A 17,198-nucleotide genomic window follows, 5' to 3' on the forward strand; every position below is an offset into this window, starting at 1 on the left:
TGACGTCAGGCCCGGTTCGCGGCGCGTTGCCATGGAAGCCGCGTTTCCATCCCTGCGGGCTTCCGGGGGCCGCCCCCTCCCATTCAACTTTTTCCTCAATGGGGGGAGGGGGCGATGCAGGGCCGTCCCCGCCCCCTGTGATTCCGCGGCCCCTGCCTACTCCGGGCCTCGGTTTACCTTTCCGTGCTGCCCACGCCCACGTGGCCTGGCCTGCTGCCTCTCCGGTCGCTGCACCCCCTTGGCTGGGCACCTCTCCCCTCTCAGCCCCCGCCTCAGGTGTGTGCGTTTCAGGCCTGCGCAGTGGGAAGGGGCCAATGGCCGCAGCACCCAACCGGGGTGGGGTTCTTCTAGGATTCCCGGGCAGGGCTGTGACCCTCAGACCCCAGGGCTGGGCGCCAGGCAGCGCCCTGAGGATTGAGTTCCCCGGCAGTAGACCAAGTGTCCCCTGCTCTGCAGCGTGCAGACACAGCCCCCGTGATTCAGCGGGTGCCACCATCTACTCCCTCCTTCCGCATCTCCCACCCAGCCCTGTAGCGGCCACCTGGGTCACAGCCCTGACCTCCGGGGACCCGGTGCGTGGGCAGGGGGTTCGACCTGAGCTGTCCCACCCACACTTCGACCCTGCGGTCCTCCGGGCCCGCGGGGACGTTTGCGCCTTTGACCTGAAGGTCTGAAGGGATCAGTCTGACCTGGGCATCCTACCTTCCTGGCGTGGGCGTGCGATGATTTGGGGGTGACTGGGTGGCAAGAGGGACAGAAAGGCCTTAGCAAGCTGCTCCCAGGACACTCCTGAGACTGCACCTGTTTCCCTTCCCCATGGGCGGGACTCCTAGAACTGAGGCTTGGGAGGGCAGGGTCTTGGGGTATAAGAAATCAGCCGGGGGATGGTGGTCACTAATGTAACAATCACCCCAGTGCTCTGGAGCAAACGGTATTTCTCTTCGGGCCTCGGTTTTCTCATCTACCAAATGGGAGGGTAATTAGTTCTCTTAGGTGGCTGCGTTAAGTGAGGAAATACATGTGAAATGACCTTCAGTGTTGTTATGATTGTGTGTCTTTGCCCAGCCCCAAAGTGGATGAAGGTGGGACTCGCCACCTGGCCCGGCCCTCAGAGAACTCCAGGTGGGCAGGGGTGGGAGATTCAGACCGGGGACGTTCCAAGGCAAAGCAGGGGCGCTGGCTAGGGGTGTTCCTGGGTAGGGCACGGCCCGGAGGCTCAATCACGATGGTCAGGGATGGGGAGCGCTGGAATGCAAGGCCGGGCAGGCCGAAGGGAGTCCACGCAGGGCTGGGTGGAGCCAAACCAGGAGGCCTCGAGCGCCAGCCCCAGGCCCTGGCTTGACTCTGGGAGGGAGAGGGGGTGCTCTGGAGGCCTGGCGCCATACCCCAGGGGTGGGGCTCGGGTCAGGGGTCCTCAGGCTGGGCCCCCACGCGTGGGCGGACGGATGGAGCTGCTTCCCCCTTTCTGGGGCTGGGGAAACCGTGGCGCAGAGCCTGCGGCCAAGTCTCCCTAGAGACTGAGTCCCTGGGCTCGCCTGCAGCCCACTTTAGAGCCTAGAACCGAGAGGCCCCACCCAGGGCACACAGGCGGGCAACCCCGTGCCCACACCCTGCAGGACTTCCGGCCTTGGGTACCGGGAAATAGCCGGCCCCTCCCTTCCCCGCCAGGCGGCTTCCTGCCCACCCTCACCCCAAGGCGGGGAGGGGGCGTGGGAACTGTTCCGGGACGCGCCCCTACCCCCGCTGGGCGCCCTGGGAGCACGTTCCGCCTCCCACTCCCTGGGGTGGCGGGCTACCCCAGCATCTAACCCGGCCCTCCTGAGACAGATCACCCCCTACCGTACTCAGCCCACTCTGTGACAACCAAGACCACCCCACCCCCCGAGATGAGCAGGCCGGAGGTTCACTTGTTTCATTTTCTGTTTATTCCTTGAAATCACGGTGTTTGTGTAGGCTTTTTTCTTTTCCAATTTCAGGTTTTCATACAGGAAACTCCCGCAAGGTGCTGGGACACCCCACAGCCCGACCCCCCGAGGGTGGGTAATGCTTTCTTGGGGGGGGGCCCTGGCGAGGGCAGAGAGGGGTGGGCGGTTCCTGCCTGGGGCCTCCACCCTCAGACCAGCGGAGGCACAGACGTTATTTAAAAATCGTTAAAAAAAAACCCCCATCAGAACACACATTAAATAGATATCCAAGACAGCGCTTCAAAAACAAACCCGCCCCTTTTTTTTCTTTTTTTTTTTTTTGGAAAAACGAAAACAAAAACAAAGATCCTTGACCCCCACCCTCTGACCCCTCCCTGCCCACCCCCCCCCCACAAAAAATTTACAGAGCTACAGTTAACACAAGATGTTCACATCTGAAACCATTAACTTTAAACACATAACCGGGGGCAGGGTGAGGACCTGGGGTTCATCTAGGAGGGAGGGGCAGGCAGAGGGCGAGGGGTGTTGCGCAGCACAGAGGGGCGGGGCCAGGACGAGACTGACAGGTGGGGGGCAGGGCCCAAACATCTCCATTATCAGTAAAAAATAAAAGTGAATGAAAAAAACCCTCCACCCCCACTGAAATGGCCCCAGTAAGGGGGGGGGGAGGTCTACCCTGGGGGATGCCCCTGGGGCATGGGCATGAGTGGGGAGGGTCCAAATTAGACCAGCAGCGAACCCCCCCCAAGGGGGTTAATGCTACACAGCGTTGCCCCTCCTGGGGTTTCACAGCTCAGCACCCCCTCCCCTCCCCTCCCAGCTGCCGGAGGGCCCCCAGACACAGTCCACAGGCCCAGATCCCTCAGGTTGGGTGGGGAAGGAGGGCTGGGGGCGTCAAGCCCGCCCCCCCAGCCATTGCTCTCCGTATTTTTCAAGAGATTCCCAACCACTATTGGCTCAGTCAGAAAATTAATAGTCTATAAATACCCCAAGCTCAGAAAAACGGGGTGGGGCGGTGGGGTAGCGCTGAAGGAAGTCGCACAGTGCGTGGACGGGGTGCAGGCTGGCGGCGGGCACCTCCCCTCCCTCCCTCTCCTTTCCTGGCAGGAAAAGGTCCCCCACCCCCCACGCACCCCAGCGCACACCGCAAGGCAGGCTCTGGCCAGCCTCTCCCCTGAAACGGCTTTTCTTTTCTTTCCCAGGAAAAAGGAAGATGGAAAAGGAGAGACCAGGAAGAGAAGAGTATGGATGTGGAAGAGAAACAGTCCCTGGCGGTCAAGGTCGCACCTGCCGAGTTGTTTTAGGGCCAGGGTTTGTGGTGGGGGCCTCTCCTCTCCGCGGCCCCCTTCCCTGTCTGTAAAGTGCATAATGAGGCATCTACATTTTTGACTTCAACCTGAAAAGGGTGGGGAGGGCGGCAGAACGGAAGGGGGGGGCGGCTTCCTTGTCTCCGCTCTCAACCATCTGGAAAGAGTGCTACATATTTGGAGCTTGGGAAGGTGGGCGGGAGGGACCCGGCCAGGTCGGGGATGAGGATGGGAGATGGAGGGAGGGGCGGGGAGTGTGAGCCAAACCGAGGAGGCAGGAACCCAAGTCCATGGAGAGTTCAGAAAACCACGGTAGGAAGTGAAATTTCAAAAAAAAAAAATGGCCGCGTAACCGGGAGGAGGAAGCGCCCCACTGCACTGGCCAGCCGCTGGCCCTCCTGCGTGGGGCCACGCTCACAGGCCACCTTGGGCTGGGGCGATGGACAGGGTTCCTAGGCCACCACGAACTCTGACTTGATGTCGGGGTTCACTTCTGGCTTCCAGACGGCGTCCTCGAAGTCGAGGCCCAAGCCGGCCGCCTCACTGGGGCCGCTGCCTCCCCCGCCGCCAGTGCTGTCGCTGCGGCCGGCCTTGCGGCTGGGCGGCCAGTGGTAGGGGCCCCGGGCGTCGCGCCGGGCCTTTCTGCGGAGCCGTTTCTGCTGGAGCAGCAGCTGCAGGCGCTCCACCTTACAGCGGGTGGCTCGGTTTTCCGTCTGCCGCAGCCGGTCCCCTGCAGAGGAGGCAGTGACCATGACCCTGAGGGCCCCTTGGAGGCCAGACCCCCAACCAAACGCGAGGACCTGCAGCAGATGGGCATCAGGCCCGGTCCAGCCCTCGTGGACGCTCCCTCCAGCGAGTGAGGGGGTCAAGAGGGTCTGCTGAACTTTTAGGTCGTTAATTCCACGTCTGCTGACCAGCGGGCTGTGAGCTCCATGAGGGCAGGGGCTGGCCTGAGCCAGGCGCTGGGGACACGGCTAGCATAAAAATGAGTTGGAGCTTGAACCCTTTAGGCTATTTCTGTGACCCAGGGTAGGACTCAGGCTGTGCCTTGGTTTCCCCTTTGAGACCGGGCCTGGGGTCCCACATCACGGTTCTACAGGACTCCGGAGGCGTCCGGAATTACCACATCTCTGTGGTGGCGGGGCGGCACAGGCCGCCCTTGAGCGGGAGGGGAAACTAACCCCCTCCTCGGCCTGACTGGCCCATTCACAGAGGCCCCACGCACCATCTGGAGAAGGTGCCTGAGGGGGGCGAGGAGGAAGTGAGGATGGACCCCCCCCTTGGAGGGCACAAAGATGCTGTGTGCCTCCAGCACACACACTCCCTTCTCTACACGCGCCTGCGGAGCAGGGCGAATGGCAGCTGGCGGCCCCCTCCCCGCCACCAGCGGCTCAGCTGCTCTGAGAAGCGCACAGAGGGGCCTTGAGAGACCCAGAACGGGGTGGGGTGGGGGCGGACACTCACCCGGGGGCTTGCACAGGCGGGCCTGGCTCAGGGAGGCCGGGGCCGCGGCCGCCAGCTTCTCGCAGGAGGTAGTTTTGGGGGCGAGGTCCGGGGCACACTGGGCGTGGCACCTCAGCTGGGTCAGCGATGGGGGCATGCCCTGGTAGTGCCGCGTGGCACTCAGGAGGTCGTTGAGGATCTGCAGGATGGTGCCGATGTCCCGCCTCGGCCGTCCGCTGCTGTCCTGGCAGTTGGGGTGCAGCGTACCTGCAGTGTGGATGAGGACCCCAGTGGTGGACGTGAGGCCTCAGCAGTGCCCGGGTCCCATGTGTGCAGGCGGAACCCCTGGGTGACACGGGCACTCGCACCCACCCATGAGGACACGGGGCCTGCTGTATGGCCAGGCACATGCATGGAGATCCCGGGGAGCGTGTCCCATCCCTGGCGTGGGTCCATGTGACTGCTCGCGGGGCACGCCACGACACCTACCAGAGAAAGTCCCTGAGAAGACCCCCGGGGCATGGTTCACGAAGCTCTCGATGACTGCGCCAGGTTTGCGGGAGCGGGACGTGGGGCTGCCCCCGGCGGGGGATGTAGGGCTGGCACTGGCGCTGGCAGGGGGGGAACAGTCCATCTGCTGATGGGGGAGGGAGGCACATGAGCTTTGGGGTTCAGGGTCAGGGGATCACCCACCAGACCAGCACCAGCTCAGGGTCTGGGGACGGCCCTTGACACAAAAGACATATCCGGGGCTCTGACGTTCTCCCACCACGTCCTCCCCCAGACTCACCTCGGGGCAGGTTGCAGAGGCCGAGTGGGAGCGGAAGGAGCCGGCTGTGACAGGGGAGGACGCAGGCGCAGGGCCGGTGGGCACTGGGGGGACGCGGGCAGCACTGGACACTGGCCGGCAGGGAGAGGACACAGGGGTGGTGGTCATGCTGGGGTCTCCACGGGCAGCAGCGGCGGCGGCAGCCAGTACGTGGCGGTGCTGCAGTGGGGCGTGCTGGGCTGCGAGCTGCAGCTGGACGAACATCATATGGTCACCCACGCGCAGCGCCAGGGTCAGCGGCGAGCGGCCCGACAAGAAGTCACTGACCTGCAGAGAGTAGCCCGTCAGCCCAGGGCTCCAGCCTGCGGTGCCCCCAGCCCGGCCCGGCCCGGCCCCCCGCGCTGCGTGACCTGGGGCCTCTCGCCGCCCCTCTCTGGGCTCTGGGGTCCCTGTCGGTGCCACGGATGCTTAAATAAAATGAATCGGTATTTCCGGAAGCTGCCTCCGCCAGCCCGGCCCGGGCTGGGCGCCGCTGGGGGCTGTGGGGGGACAGAGGCGGGTGAGACGGGGGCCTGGCCTGCCCTGGCCAGCTTGGTTCTTTCAAGGGGAAACCGAGGCCAGAGGGGGCGGGGCCCAGCCAGCAATCACTGCCCTCAAAGAACCCTCATCTCACACCTCTTCCCCACCCTCTCTCACCGGTGAACACTGCAGGGGCCTAGCTCAGGCCCCCTCCCAGCTAAGCCACTGGAGCAGAGAGTGGGCGGAATTCCTGGACAAATTCTTGTCCTAACCTTTGCTTTCTCAAGATAAATATTTATCTGTTCTGGGCGGGGCCAGAGGCTGAGGGGGAGGCGTTGCCTCTGTGGGCGCTGGGGGGGCCCTGACCGGTTCCCTGGGGCCCGAGTCTCCCAGGGCCTCAACACAGCCCATTCAAACGTGAACCTCCAATCTGGCAGCCCCTTCGCAGCGGGCGAGGGGTGCATACGACCCCCACCTGCACTGGACCCCTCCTCTGGGGCCCGGCCAGTGCTGTGCTCTCCCCAGGCCAGGATGGGGCGGAGGTTTCTGAGAAGTGACACAGGCCGCGATGACTCAGAACCACCCCCTCCCTGCTGGCAGCGACTGGCGTAACCTTCCCTGCTTGGGGGCCGTGGGGAGAAGGCAAAGGAGGCGGGCCGAGCGCAGCCCCCACCCCGCAGTCCCTGTGCACACGCCCTCCCCAGCCCCAGAGATGCCCTTTGCAGGAAGGGCCTGGGGTGGCTTCCCAAGAGCAGCTGGAGTGTCCCCCCCACACTCCACCCTGCAACTTCCTCCCAGGGGAGGGTGAACGGGCAGGCATGACTCGGTGCCAGGAGGAGAAGCAGCTCTGGGAGCCCAGTCACTCCGCCCAGAGCCTCCCATCTCCCTCCTGACGTAGACACCCTGCAGCGGATGTGAACCAAACACGCCCAGGGGCCCCCTGCCAACCACAGCCCCTCCAGGAGCAGGGAGCTCAGTTCACAGCTGCCCCAGGAAAGCACACGCCAGCCCCACCCGGCTCCAGGGACCCTGGCTCTCCCCCCACCCCACTGCTCCTCCTGTCAGCAGACCACCCAGCTCCTGGGTTCCCCCCCCTCAACTCCTCCGCGCCAGCCGGTTGGTGAGGGCAGGATGCTACACGCTGGGAGGGGGCAAGGGCCTCAGGGCAGGAGGAAGGGAAGCCGCTGAGCAGGTTCCTGAGGCCGAGAGCCAGCCCAGCCCAGCCGGGGAGGCCGGGGACCTGCCACCCCCACCCTGGCAGCGGGCGGATAGCTGAGGCCTGTGTCACCCTCCTGGGAGGAGGGCCCCGCTGCCAGAAAAATGAGGAAAGGAGGGGGAAAGAAAAAAGAAAAAAGCTGCAACAAAACCGGGAACCCAGTGTGGGCCAGCCCCAGCCTTCCTCTTCATCGCTCTCCCGGGCGCTTACTAAATATTTTCCTAACATCCTGTCTGGTCTGTGCTGGCCCCAGGGGCTGGGCGCCCCCGCCCCCTCCCCCTTTTGGGGCAGAGAACAAAGGGCAGAGGGAGAAGGGGGAGGGGTGACTCCCCACCCCTCGCAATGGGGTCACAGAAGGCGGAAAGAGTATCACCCAGTCCTATCCCTCCCCCATCAGAAATGTTAAAAAGGTCGCTCTGGGGAAACCGCAGTGGGGCGGGGGGAGAGCGCCTCAGCAAAGCTGGTGGGGCTGGGGACGCAGGCCTGGTGGTGTGGGAGCATGGGCCAAGGTCACCCCGCAGGCAGGCTTGTGAAAGCTAGGCCCCCTCCCCCATGGCGGCCACCGTGGGAGAGAAGGCTCTCAAGGTCAGGTGGTGAGTGCTGGGGGGGCGGGGAGGAGGAATAGGAAGCTGGGTGACCAGGCCAAGCTGGCACGAAGGCGGAGCGGCGCGTCCCCTCCCCTCCTCACAGGCCTGCTGGGAGCACAAACAACCCCCAGGCTCTCCAGAGTGGCCGGGCACTGGGCCTGCTGCCCCCAAGGGCCAGGAGGGGGCCGGCGCGGGTCTTACCTGGGTCTCAGTCAAGCTCTCGAGGGCCTGCATCACAGACTGTTCTGGCCTGGAGGCCTGAGACTAGAGAGAGGAAGAAGAGACCCTGAGGGCGCACCCGAGCCCCGGGGTTGGGAGGGCCCCGCTTGGGTGGGGTGGGCGGCCCTGAGGGGAAGGGGTCCAGTGCATGACGGGGACTGTGCTCGAAGGGGAGGGAACTGCCTGTCAGTGTGGGGCCTCGGGGCGCACTGCCCCAGCCATTTACCATGAGGCCGGCCTCCACGGTGGGCACGAGCGTCAGCTTGCTGCCATCCCCCACGCCGAACTCCTGCAGCTTCCCCGAACTGAGCCGGCTGAGTGGGGAGGAAGGAAGAGGGTGAGGCTACACCAAGACAAGGCAGGGGCTCGGAAGCGGAGTCCGCGGGGGAGGGCTGGGCTCGTGGGGTAGAGACAGGAGTCCATCACCCCCGCCCCTTGTGGCCTCCAGATCCAGAGACCTGAGTGTGTGCGTGCCTGAGGTCAGACCCTGGGAGCCCCTGCTGACGGTGCAGACCCCTTCTTCCAAGGAACCCCAACTCTGGACTGGGGGCACTCCCTCTGCGCCTCAGCGAGGCACGTTTTTCACCATCTAGGCCTAGCGAGCCCCTTGGCACCTTCCCCCCACCCTGGGGCCACCCCCCTGTAATTCAACCACCGGGACCTGGGCTGTCCCTGCGGGACAAGCGCTTAGCCTTTCCGGGCTTTGCCGGGCGGGCCTCCCCTCCTCCCTCCCTCCCTCCCTGGCGCAGGCCGCCGCCGCGGCCGCCGCTCAGACAAAGGAGACCCTCCCCCTCCCGCCCCTCCCCCACCGGGGCCCCTCCGCTGGGGATGGACACTGCGTGTCCCCGGAGGCCCGCGGAGGGAGGGCTCCCCGGCCTGGAGGCGATTTAAATGGCGGGGGGGGGGAGGGGGAGACTGCGGGAAGCGCTTGGTGGCGAGAACAAAGGGGGGCAGAGAGACGCAAGTGGGGGGAGAGGCAGCCAGACGCAGAGGGGGCCGCCGAGCAGATGCGGAAGCCGGCGGATCGCAGGCAGAGGCAGCCGCCGCGCCCCCCACCCCCGTAGCTGGGACCCCCGCGCCACCCGGGACTCCTGCCTTCCGGTGGGGGACGCCGCCTAAGCCCGACCCGAGGCGCCCTCGCAGCCGCCTTTGTGCAGCGACCCCGGGCGGGGGAGGGGGCCAAGACTGGCAGGGCCGAGCAGAGGGCGCCCGAGAGCGCGCGGCGCGCCCCCGCCCCCCGTCTGGCCGCCCCCTTCCTTCCCCGAGCGGCGCGCTCTTTGTTCCCGCCCCGGGGCCGGGGCCAGAGGGGGCGGCGGGCCCGGGGGGCGCGGGGACTGGGGGCGCGCGGTACCTACGTGTCTTTGTGGAGCAGCGCCAGGCGCTCCTTGGGCACTTTGAGGCGTTGGGACAGCCGCTTGCGCAGCCCCTCCACCGTCTCGTCGGGGGGCACCGACAGCTCGTAGCGGGTGCCCGTCGTGCTGTGGATGGCCAGGCTCATGGGCGCCGTCTCGGCCGCCGGGCCCAGCTCGCAGGCACCGCCGGGGGCACCGCGCCGGCAGCTCCGGGCGCCGCCGGGCTGCGGCTCCATCCCCGGCCCGCGCTGGGGGACTGGAGTCCGCGGGGCGCCGCCAATTCTTGCCGCGCCTCCGAGCAGGGCGGGGGTCTCCCCAAACAGGGGTCCTCGGGGCCCCTGAGGGCGGGGGGCAGCGCGCTTTCCCTTCGAGAAGGTCCCAGGAGCGGAAGGCGAATCAAGAATCAAAAATCCGAGTAGCGCTCCGGAGTCGCGTCGGCTCGTCGGGGCACCTTCCTGGGTGGGGACTACACTCTCAGCTTCTTTCAAGGGGTGCGGGCGCGGGAAAGGGTCCCGGAGGAGAGGGCGCCGCTCAGCCTGCCGCGTTCAGGGCCGTCTGCCGCTCGGGACGAGCTTCTCCGCGCGTCCCCTCCCTTAGCAACAGCCGCCGCCGCCGCCGGAGGATCTGGGGGTGAAAGTAACAAGAAAAAAAAGTTATAATGTATCAACGTCCCGAGGGGCGGGGGCCTCCGCCCCCTCCCATTCACTACTTACTCCGCCGGCCCGCGCCGACCAATCAGCGCGCGCCGAACTCCCAGTAGGCCACACGGGCCGGCCAATGGGAGCCCCCGCGGCACCGCCCCACGTGGCCGCGTGGACCCGCCCCTCGCTCCGCCCCTGTCTCGGCGGCCAAGCGGAGCGCGGAGGGGGCGGGGCCAGCTCCGCTCTGCCCCGCCTCCGCGCCCCCGCCCCGCCGCGGCCATTCATAAGGCCCGGGCCCGCAACAAAGGGCGGGCGGCCCGGCCCGGGGGGCGCGGGACCCAGGCTTGGGGCGGTGCGCCGTGGGGGAGGGTAGTGGCTCCGCGCCGAAGGAGCAGGAAGCCGGGGCCTTCTCCCAGCGCCGATCCGGGAAGCCGCCGCGAGCGGAAGCTGGACGCGGTCCCCGCGCCTCGTGGCCGAGCCCAGGCTGGGGGGCTCGCGGGAGGGTCGGTCCGGGGCGCCCCCACCCGTGAAGCGTGAAGCGCCGGCAAGGGGTGGAGCTGCGGGCGGGGCCTGCACCCCCGTGGCCGGTGCCGTGGTGACGTGGCCGGTGCCGGAGAGGCCCTCCCGCGCCGGTGCCACCTCGCGTCCCACCCCAGTCCCGCGGGCCGGGCCCGCTTCCCGACTCGCGCCCGCCCGAGCCGTGACGTGACGCGGCGTCCCCGGCTGCGCCCGCGCGCGCCGCTCGGGGCTGCGGTGAGTCAGCAGCGCCGGCGCGCCCTCTGCCGGCCCCACCTGGGAGCGCTGCCCGGAGACCCGGGGAGGGGTCGCCGAAGCCTCCAGGGACAGGGGGCAGTCCGACGGGACTGCGGGCGTTGTGGGAGCCTCGCTAGGGGCATGAAGCCTCCAAGTCAGGAGACTGGGGCGTCACAGTCGGGGAAACTGAGGCCGGAAAGGCAACTAGCTCAAGGTCACTCTCGGGGAGGGGGAGTGCCCGGGGGGCGGGGCGGGGGCAGAGGTCCCTCCCGGGCTGTGCTGGCTGCGCCGAGTGCCTCCCACTCCACGTCCCGGGGGGCTTCCCAGGGCTGGAGACACCTTTGAACACTGCCTGCTCAAAGAACAAAGAAAAGTGGGGCACCCTCAAGAGCCTAGAGTGGGAACCCCCTTCCTCGGCCCGCGAGGTCCCGCCCCCCACTCACCGGGAGAGGCAAGTCCGACGTCCCAACTGTCCTGAGTGTACCCACGTCCGGGGCAAGTGCGCGGTGGCGGAGCCGGTCTGGGGCCGAGCGGGCGGCCCCCGAGCCTTTATCCGCGCCGCCTTCCCTCGGGGTGGAGTTTGGGCGGCCAGGGGGCGGGGGGCCGGGCAGGCGGTGACGCAGGCCGGCCCCCGCCCCTGCCTGCCGGCCAGGGCCCTGGGGCGCCGTCGGGCCTGGGCCACTCGCCCCCTAAATCTCGCATTTTAAACGGGGAGGGGGTGGCGCTCCTTGAATGCTACGAACCCGGGGTCACAGTCGGCCGCGTTGACCACTCGGGCGCACCCGCACTCCGGCCCGTGCTAAGGGGTTTCGGGGTGCACAGCTGGATTCCCTGCCCCGCCCCCTTTCTGGCCGAGTGCTTCCGCCTGGGGGCGCCCGCGTGGGGGAGCGAGAAGGGGGGCCTGAGTCAGCGGCCTCGGTCCAGGAAAACAGGCTGGGGTCACCTGCCTGCAGTGGGGGGGCCCCTGCCAGCTGCCCTGGCGGCCGGGCCAACTGCATCCCTTAACGGTGACCTCAGAGGGCATTTATGGAGCGATTCACCAGCGCCAGGCCTGCCTTGTGCATCCAGTCACCACCCGCTGGGCTTTGTGACCCCATAGGGTACTGACCTTTGTGAGCCTCAGTTTCTGCAGGGTGGCAGTAGAATGAAGTGAGAGAACACAGCAGACATCACTCTGGAGCCTGGGAATGTGGGGCCCTCACCTAGGCCTGACAGTATTGCCATCATCCCATCAGGCATGCTCACCTGCTGGTGTCCTGCCTTTGTGGTGGGGGTAATCACCCTACCCATTTTACAGGTGAGGAAACTGAGGCCACGCAGCCATTAACAGGCAGAAGCCTGGCATGTCCTCAGGTGTGTCCCTACAGGTCGCCCTGTGTCAGGGGGCTTTCTAAGGATGACCCTGGCTGAGGGTAGGGCCCTCTTGTTCGTCCCTCCCTCTCTGTCCAGAGGAGGGGGACCCCAGGCCACTTGTCCACTTATCTGGTGTCTCCCTTTATCTGACCTGACCACCTCCGCCCCCAGCCTTGCCCTGGGGGCCCCTCCCAGGGCTGTGCTCCTTTCCAGGTCTGCCTCCTGCTCCTACCCAAGGGTCCTGCAGCCTCTGGCCCCCCACCCTCTCACAGGCACACCCAGACACTCCCAGCCCCACAGGGTCAGGGCTGGGCTTGAGGGAGGGGATCAGGAGGCTGGGGTTGAGGCATGGATAGGAGTTTGCCAGACAAACAGAACACTGCTCGGGTGAGAAGCAAGTCAGCGCAAAGCACCAGAGGCTCTCATGAGTGCCCCGAGACCCGGTGATGGGGCCGGGCTGAAGGTCTGTGGGCCTGGCCTGCTCTGCCTGCAGGGAGAGCAGGAAGGCAGCACAGGGAACCATGCGCTCTGAAGCTGGAGCATCTGAACGCTGGAGGGCTCACGGAGGGACAGGCCAGGTGGGACCCTCATGTGGGCAGGTGGCGCTGGGTGGGGTGCGGCTGAGACCTCCAGCGGGTCTGTGATCTCACCGGGCCTGGTTCGTCTGCCTGCAGGGAAGTGGGCTGTCTCCTGGTATGGGGCCCCTGAGGGTCACACACACAGGGGAGGGGACCAGTGGCCCCTGCCTGGCTTTGCAAGTCCAAGTTGATAAACGTGCCAGATCAGCCTAAGGCCTGTTCTCTCCCACTCATAGCATCCCTGTGCTATGGGGGGCAGTCCCAGGCCATGAGCGCACTCAAGGCACGAGGGGACCCCTTCCTGGGAGGGAGACGGACCCTTGGGCACCGCCTGGCCCCACAAGGCCCAAGGCCTGCACTCTCAGAAGGAGTCGTGACCCCTGGTTCCTGGCCCTGTGGCCCATCCCACCCTGGGTGCCTCCCACCCCAGGATGCAGCCTGGCCAGCACAGGCTGTTCCTGAAGCTGTTCGGGCACAGGTGTCCCCAGGCTGGGCTCTGAGGCGTGCATGTCCCCCAGAGGGCCTGCACCGTGCTGGGGGTCCTAGCTGTGTGGCTATGTCCCATAGCCCCGGGCTGTGGCCTCAGGGGGTGATGGTGCAGGCAGGTTCCCTGGTGTGAGGACCACTGGTCCAGGGTCTCCTCCCACAAGCCCCCACCAGCCCCCAGCTGTGTCCTTGCCCTTATTTATAGAACAGATGAGAAGCCAGTCCAGGAACTCAAAGACCTGGGCTCTAAGCCGGGAGACAAGGAGGGGAGGGGTGGGGCTGCATCTGTGACCCCATGGCTGTCCCAGCTTTAGCTGAGCTGGGGTTTCCTGAGGAAGTGGGGGCCAGCTGCTTGGACCTCACCTGCACAGAAGGAGCAAGCCCCAGACGGACACCGCCCAGAGCTGCAAGCTTGCCTGGAGGCTCCCCGGACATCGAGCCTCAGAGGCAGCTACGGGACAGTCATTCGCATAGGACCGTGACACAAGACCACACAGCCCACCCGTGCCAATGACAAGCCCGGGAGTGGCTTCTCCGTCACCTTCTGGCTGCCGGTGACACACCGAGAGGCCCAAGCTTTCCCACACACTCACCAGCCTGAAATGCCCCACCAGCTCTGCTCTGACCCAGGGCCAGGGAGGGGGGCAAGGAGGTGGCCAGTGCCTGGGCCACCCCCATGGTTGCAAAAGTGAGTTACTGGCTGAAAGAAATGGGACAGCGCTGAAGCTTCAAGGTGCCAGGACCGCCCCCGCCCGGCCACCCCACCCATCTGGGGCCAGTCCAGGGGCCTGGGTGCCACGGAGGTGCCAACACTACCAGGGATCGGGCACCTGGCCAGCTGGGGCCACCCACAGGCCAGGCAGGCACAGGGCAGGGCCTCCGTGGGAGCCGGCAGGACCCACCCCTCCTAGTGCAGCTGGGGCGGGGCCGGGGAGCTCACGGGACAGACGTCACAGTCTGGAACCTGGCAGAGCCTCATGTCTGTCCAGCAGCCCAGGCCCAGCCCAGAAGTGGCAGCCACGCTGCTGCCTGCCGTCTCCAGCCCTGGCTGGTGACCTTTGCCTGTGCCCACCCTCCCAGCGTGACAGCCAACAGCCTTCCCACAACCCAGCCTGGTTTTGCGAGCTGAGCCCCCACCGCCAACACCCCAGGCGGTCCAGACTACAGCCTGCTGAGCTGGGAAGGCTGAGGCTGGCTGCCCCACCTTGCTGCGCACACACAGGAAACTGGGGGAGAGGCCACGCTGGGTCTTGAGCCCACCACCAAGCAGGATAAAGTCAGCGTATGCAAACTGGATTCCAGGTGTTTAATGAGGGTTCGGGCAGGGAGCAGGCTGTCCGTTGCCGGTGGCTGGGAGCAGAGGTCTCTGCGGCAGATGCGGCAGAGGAGTGGTGGCCAGCACGTCAGGTTGGGGAGATCTTAGGAGGTGGGAGAAGAGCCCTCCGGGGTGAGAGTAATCCCCAAGGGTAGGGCAAGTGCCCGACCTTGACGCCAGCCCCCAGGCCTGCCAGAGCTGGCTTGTTTCCCTGGCTTATTCACCACAGAGAGGCAAAGCCCTGAAAGGCGCTCTGGGCGGACGCCGGCACTGTGCTGCCCCCTGGTGGCTTCCCTAGCGAGGATGGCTCCCCCAGGCTCACTCCCCCAGCCTCCCAGCCAGCCTGCACCCACAGGAACTGGGTCCTCACGCCAGGCCATCCCCTGCCCAGCTCTGGCCCAGTCTCCCTGCCGGAGCCAGCGTGGGGCACGCACCGCCTACTCCAGGGCCTTCACCAAGGCCTCGTTGGCCTCGATGCGGATTTGGATCTCGGCCCTCATGGCCTCGTCCGTGGCCCCCAACAGCTCCGACTGCGCTTTCTCCAGGTTCGCCTTGGCCACCTGCAGGGGGTGGGTGGCGGGTGAGGGCGAAGCAAGGAGCCCAGCCCGGTACCTGTTCCCTCCCTGCAGTTGGGGACTTCTTGGCCGCTTGGAGCACCAGCTTCCCCTGGGACACTCACCCCCAGATCCAGCATGTCCAGTGTGACGGCTTCCTCGGCCAGTAACTGCACCGAAGAGTCAGCGTTTACTGTGACCGAGCCACTGCTCACTGCAGGAGGAGGGGGAGTGAGAGGTCCATGTATGGGCGTGGGGACACAGTCAGCCCCAGAGCCCCTGCAGGGCCAGGAGGGTGACCACACAGCGTGGCTCCAGAATCCAAAGGCCCCAGCACACAAGTGAAGGGGGCCACCAAGTGCATCTACCGCAGACTGGACATGAGGACAGAGCCCCCTCCTTTTGCCCAGCAGCCCAGGAGTTGAGCTAGGGTTAGGAGTGAGCCGGAGCTGGGTTCCAGTCTGGGTTGTACCGCTGGGGCCACGCTCTGGAAAACCTCCGAATTGAGGATCCTTTCTCCTCCGATGGGCCCCCGCCAGGCCCACTGCTGACCACTTACATCCCTAACTACACCCAGCCCAGTGCCGGGGAGTTCTATATCCTTGGTGCCCTTCCTGACGCTGCCAACTGAAACGAGAACTAGCTCGTTGAGACAAGCATCTCCCACCCAGCCCCTTCCCTCTGCCCTCCCAATCAACTCACCAAAGTATTTGGAGATGGTGCCGTCCTCAGCGTGGACCACAACCAGCCCTGGTCGCAGGACCTGCAGTGTGGGTACGTGGGCTGCCAAGATGCCAAACGCTCCGGTCTGCGTGGGCACGTCCACCTGTCGAACGTTGGCGCCATTGAAGAACACCTAGACAAAACACATAAAGAAAGGGTCACTTCAGGCTAGTCCCTCTGGGAACAGCAGTCAGTCTCCCCCACAGTTAAACAACCAAGGCAGGACTGAAAGCTGACGGGGGACACGGAGTCAGCCGATGCTTCGGTGGGGTCCTCGTGCAGGACTGCAGCGCCTTCATCTACTTGACAATGGAATCCAGGCACCCTAGCCCTAGGGTAAGGAGACACGGTCAAGGCAAAACCAGCGAGCCGCCTGCGGAGGAGCGTACAAGAAAGGTGCCCAGGGGCTCAGGTTCTGAACCCGTGAGGAAGGGCGCACATCGAAATGGGGGGCTGGCTGAAGGGAGACCTGAAAGTTGGGCGGTCTGATCCCGGACCACACGGGGGAGGGGCGCGGGTCCGAAATGGGGGTCGCCGACCTGAGGGTTGGGGGCTCGGATCCTGGGTCACACGGGGGAAGGGGCGCGGACGCGGGGTCCAGAATGGGGTCTCGAGACCGGCGGACGTCCGAACCTGCGTGGGTGAGGCGAAGGTGAAAGACATCTGTCCCAGGCCCGCGGCGGGGGCCGGGGCGGCGGCGGCCTCGGCGTAGGCGCGGGCCTGGAGCACGAGGCGGCCCAGGCCCGGGCGGCGGAGAAACGCGGCGGGCAGCATGATGGCGGGCGGACGGCGGACAGCGGAGCAGGGGCGGGCGGACTCCGGCTGGATGCCAGCGGCCTGGAGGTCGAGGAGAACGACGCTCGAGGACTTCTGGGAGAAGAATCCCGACGAGGGCGCAGGCACGAACTACGACTCCCGGCGCGCTGTGCGCGATGTTGAAGACGGCGAACAGCCTGGACGTGCGGCATGCTGGGAGTTGTAGTTTCCTTCCTGCAAGATCTCCCAGCCCGGTGGTCAGGTGCGGGGGTCGGTTACAGGGCTCTGCACGGGGAGGACCAGAAGCCCGCGCGGAGAAAGAGACACTTAATTCAAGATTTTGGGGGCGCTCACTGGATGTCAGGCCCTGGGGAGACATCAGGGAAATATTAAGATTCCTGCTCTAGTTTGGGGTGGTGGAGGCGTTTAACAGACACTCAACGTAATAAATTGTACAGTATTTTAGGAGGTGACAAATACTTAAAAATGAAAAAGCAGAGTATGGGGGCCGGATGGGGCAGGCTGTGACTGTAGGAGGTGCAGGCGTCCCGGGAACGGTATCTCAGGCGGAGTGTCCAGCTCCCGTAAGCGTCCAGCGGTATAGGAATCTCTTGGCTGCAACTCCAAGGGCGCCGGCAGAGGGCGCGCCGCGCCCGGAGATGCGCCCCCCGCAGCCCCTCCCGGCCACCGCCTCCGCGCGCT

General features: G+C 66.0%; 2 protein-coding genes across 5 annotated transcripts; both read right to left on the reverse strand.

Moving 5' to 3' along the window:
- Positions 1–1,908: 1,908 nt before the first annotated feature.
- MIDN (midnolin) lies at positions 1,909–11,285 on the reverse strand. Of its 4 annotated transcripts, none has more exons than XM_081233110.1 (9): positions 11,175–11,285; positions 9,341–9,961; positions 8,212–8,299; positions 7,968–8,030; positions 5,855–5,983; positions 5,466–5,771; positions 5,165–5,309; positions 4,697–4,942; positions 1,909–3,962 (listed from the first exon to the last, which is right to left on the reverse strand). In XM_081233110.1, the coding sequence occupies exons 2-9, from the start codon at positions 9,571–9,573 to the stop codon at positions 3,685–3,687; spliced, it is 1,488 nt and encodes a 495-aa protein (XP_081089236.1). In that variant the 5' UTR covers positions 9,574–9,961; positions 11,175–11,285; the 3' UTR covers positions 1,909–3,684. The 4 variants fall into 4 exon arrangements, with proteins under 4 accessions (XP_081089236.1, XP_081089235.1, XP_081089238.1 ...); XM_081233109.1 differs by having other exon boundaries at positions 5,165–5,312; positions 11,175–11,281; XM_081233112.1 differs by lacking the exon at positions 5,855–5,983 and having other exon boundaries at positions 11,175–11,279.
- Positions 11,286–14,440: 3,155 nt separating this feature from the next.
- On the reverse strand, positions 14,441–16,642 carry ATP5F1D (ATP synthase F1 subunit delta). Its single transcript, XM_081233683.1, has 4 exons — positions 16,374–16,642; positions 15,720–15,873; positions 15,143–15,231; positions 14,441–15,023 (listed from the first exon to the last, which is right to left on the reverse strand). Exons 1-4 carry the CDS (start codon positions 16,512–16,514, stop codon positions 14,901–14,903), a joined length of 507 nt encoding a protein of 168 aa, XP_081089809.1. The 5' UTR covers positions 16,515–16,642; the 3' UTR covers positions 14,441–14,900.
- Positions 16,643–17,198: the final 556 nt, after the last annotated feature.

The sequence above is a fragment of the Mesoplodon bidens genome (assembly GCF_964165515.1).
Source record: "Mesoplodon bidens genome assembly, chromosome: 4".
Lineage (NCBI taxonomy): Eukaryota > Metazoa > Chordata > Mammalia > Artiodactyla > Ziphiidae > Mesoplodon > Mesoplodon bidens.

Coding starts and splice junctions, on each gene's coding strand:
- MIDN (XM_081233109.1), bottom strand. CDS start 9,573: ATGGAGCCGCAGCCCGGCGGCGCCCGGAGCTGCCGGCGCGGTGCCCCC. Junction 5,984..7,967: donor AGAGCTTGACTGAGACCCAG/GTAAGACCCGCG, acceptor GTCCCCCCACAG/CCCCCAGCGGCGCCCAGCCC. Junction 5,772..5,854: donor GGGGCGGCGAGAGGCCCCAG/GTCACGCAGCGC, acceptor TACTCTCTGCAG/GTCAGTGACTTCTTGTCGGG.
- ATP5F1D (XM_081233683.1), bottom strand. CDS start 16,514: ATGCTGCCCGCCGCGTTTCTCCGCCGCCCGGGCCTGGGCCGCCTCGTG. Junction 15,874..16,373: donor CCTTCGCCTCACCCACGCAG/GTTCGGACGTCC, acceptor TGTTTTGTCTAG/GTGTTCTTCAATGGCGCCAA. Junction 15,024..15,142: donor TGGACATGCTGGATCTGGGG/GTGAGTGTCCCA, acceptor CACCCCCTGCAG/GTGGCCAAGGCGAACCTGGA.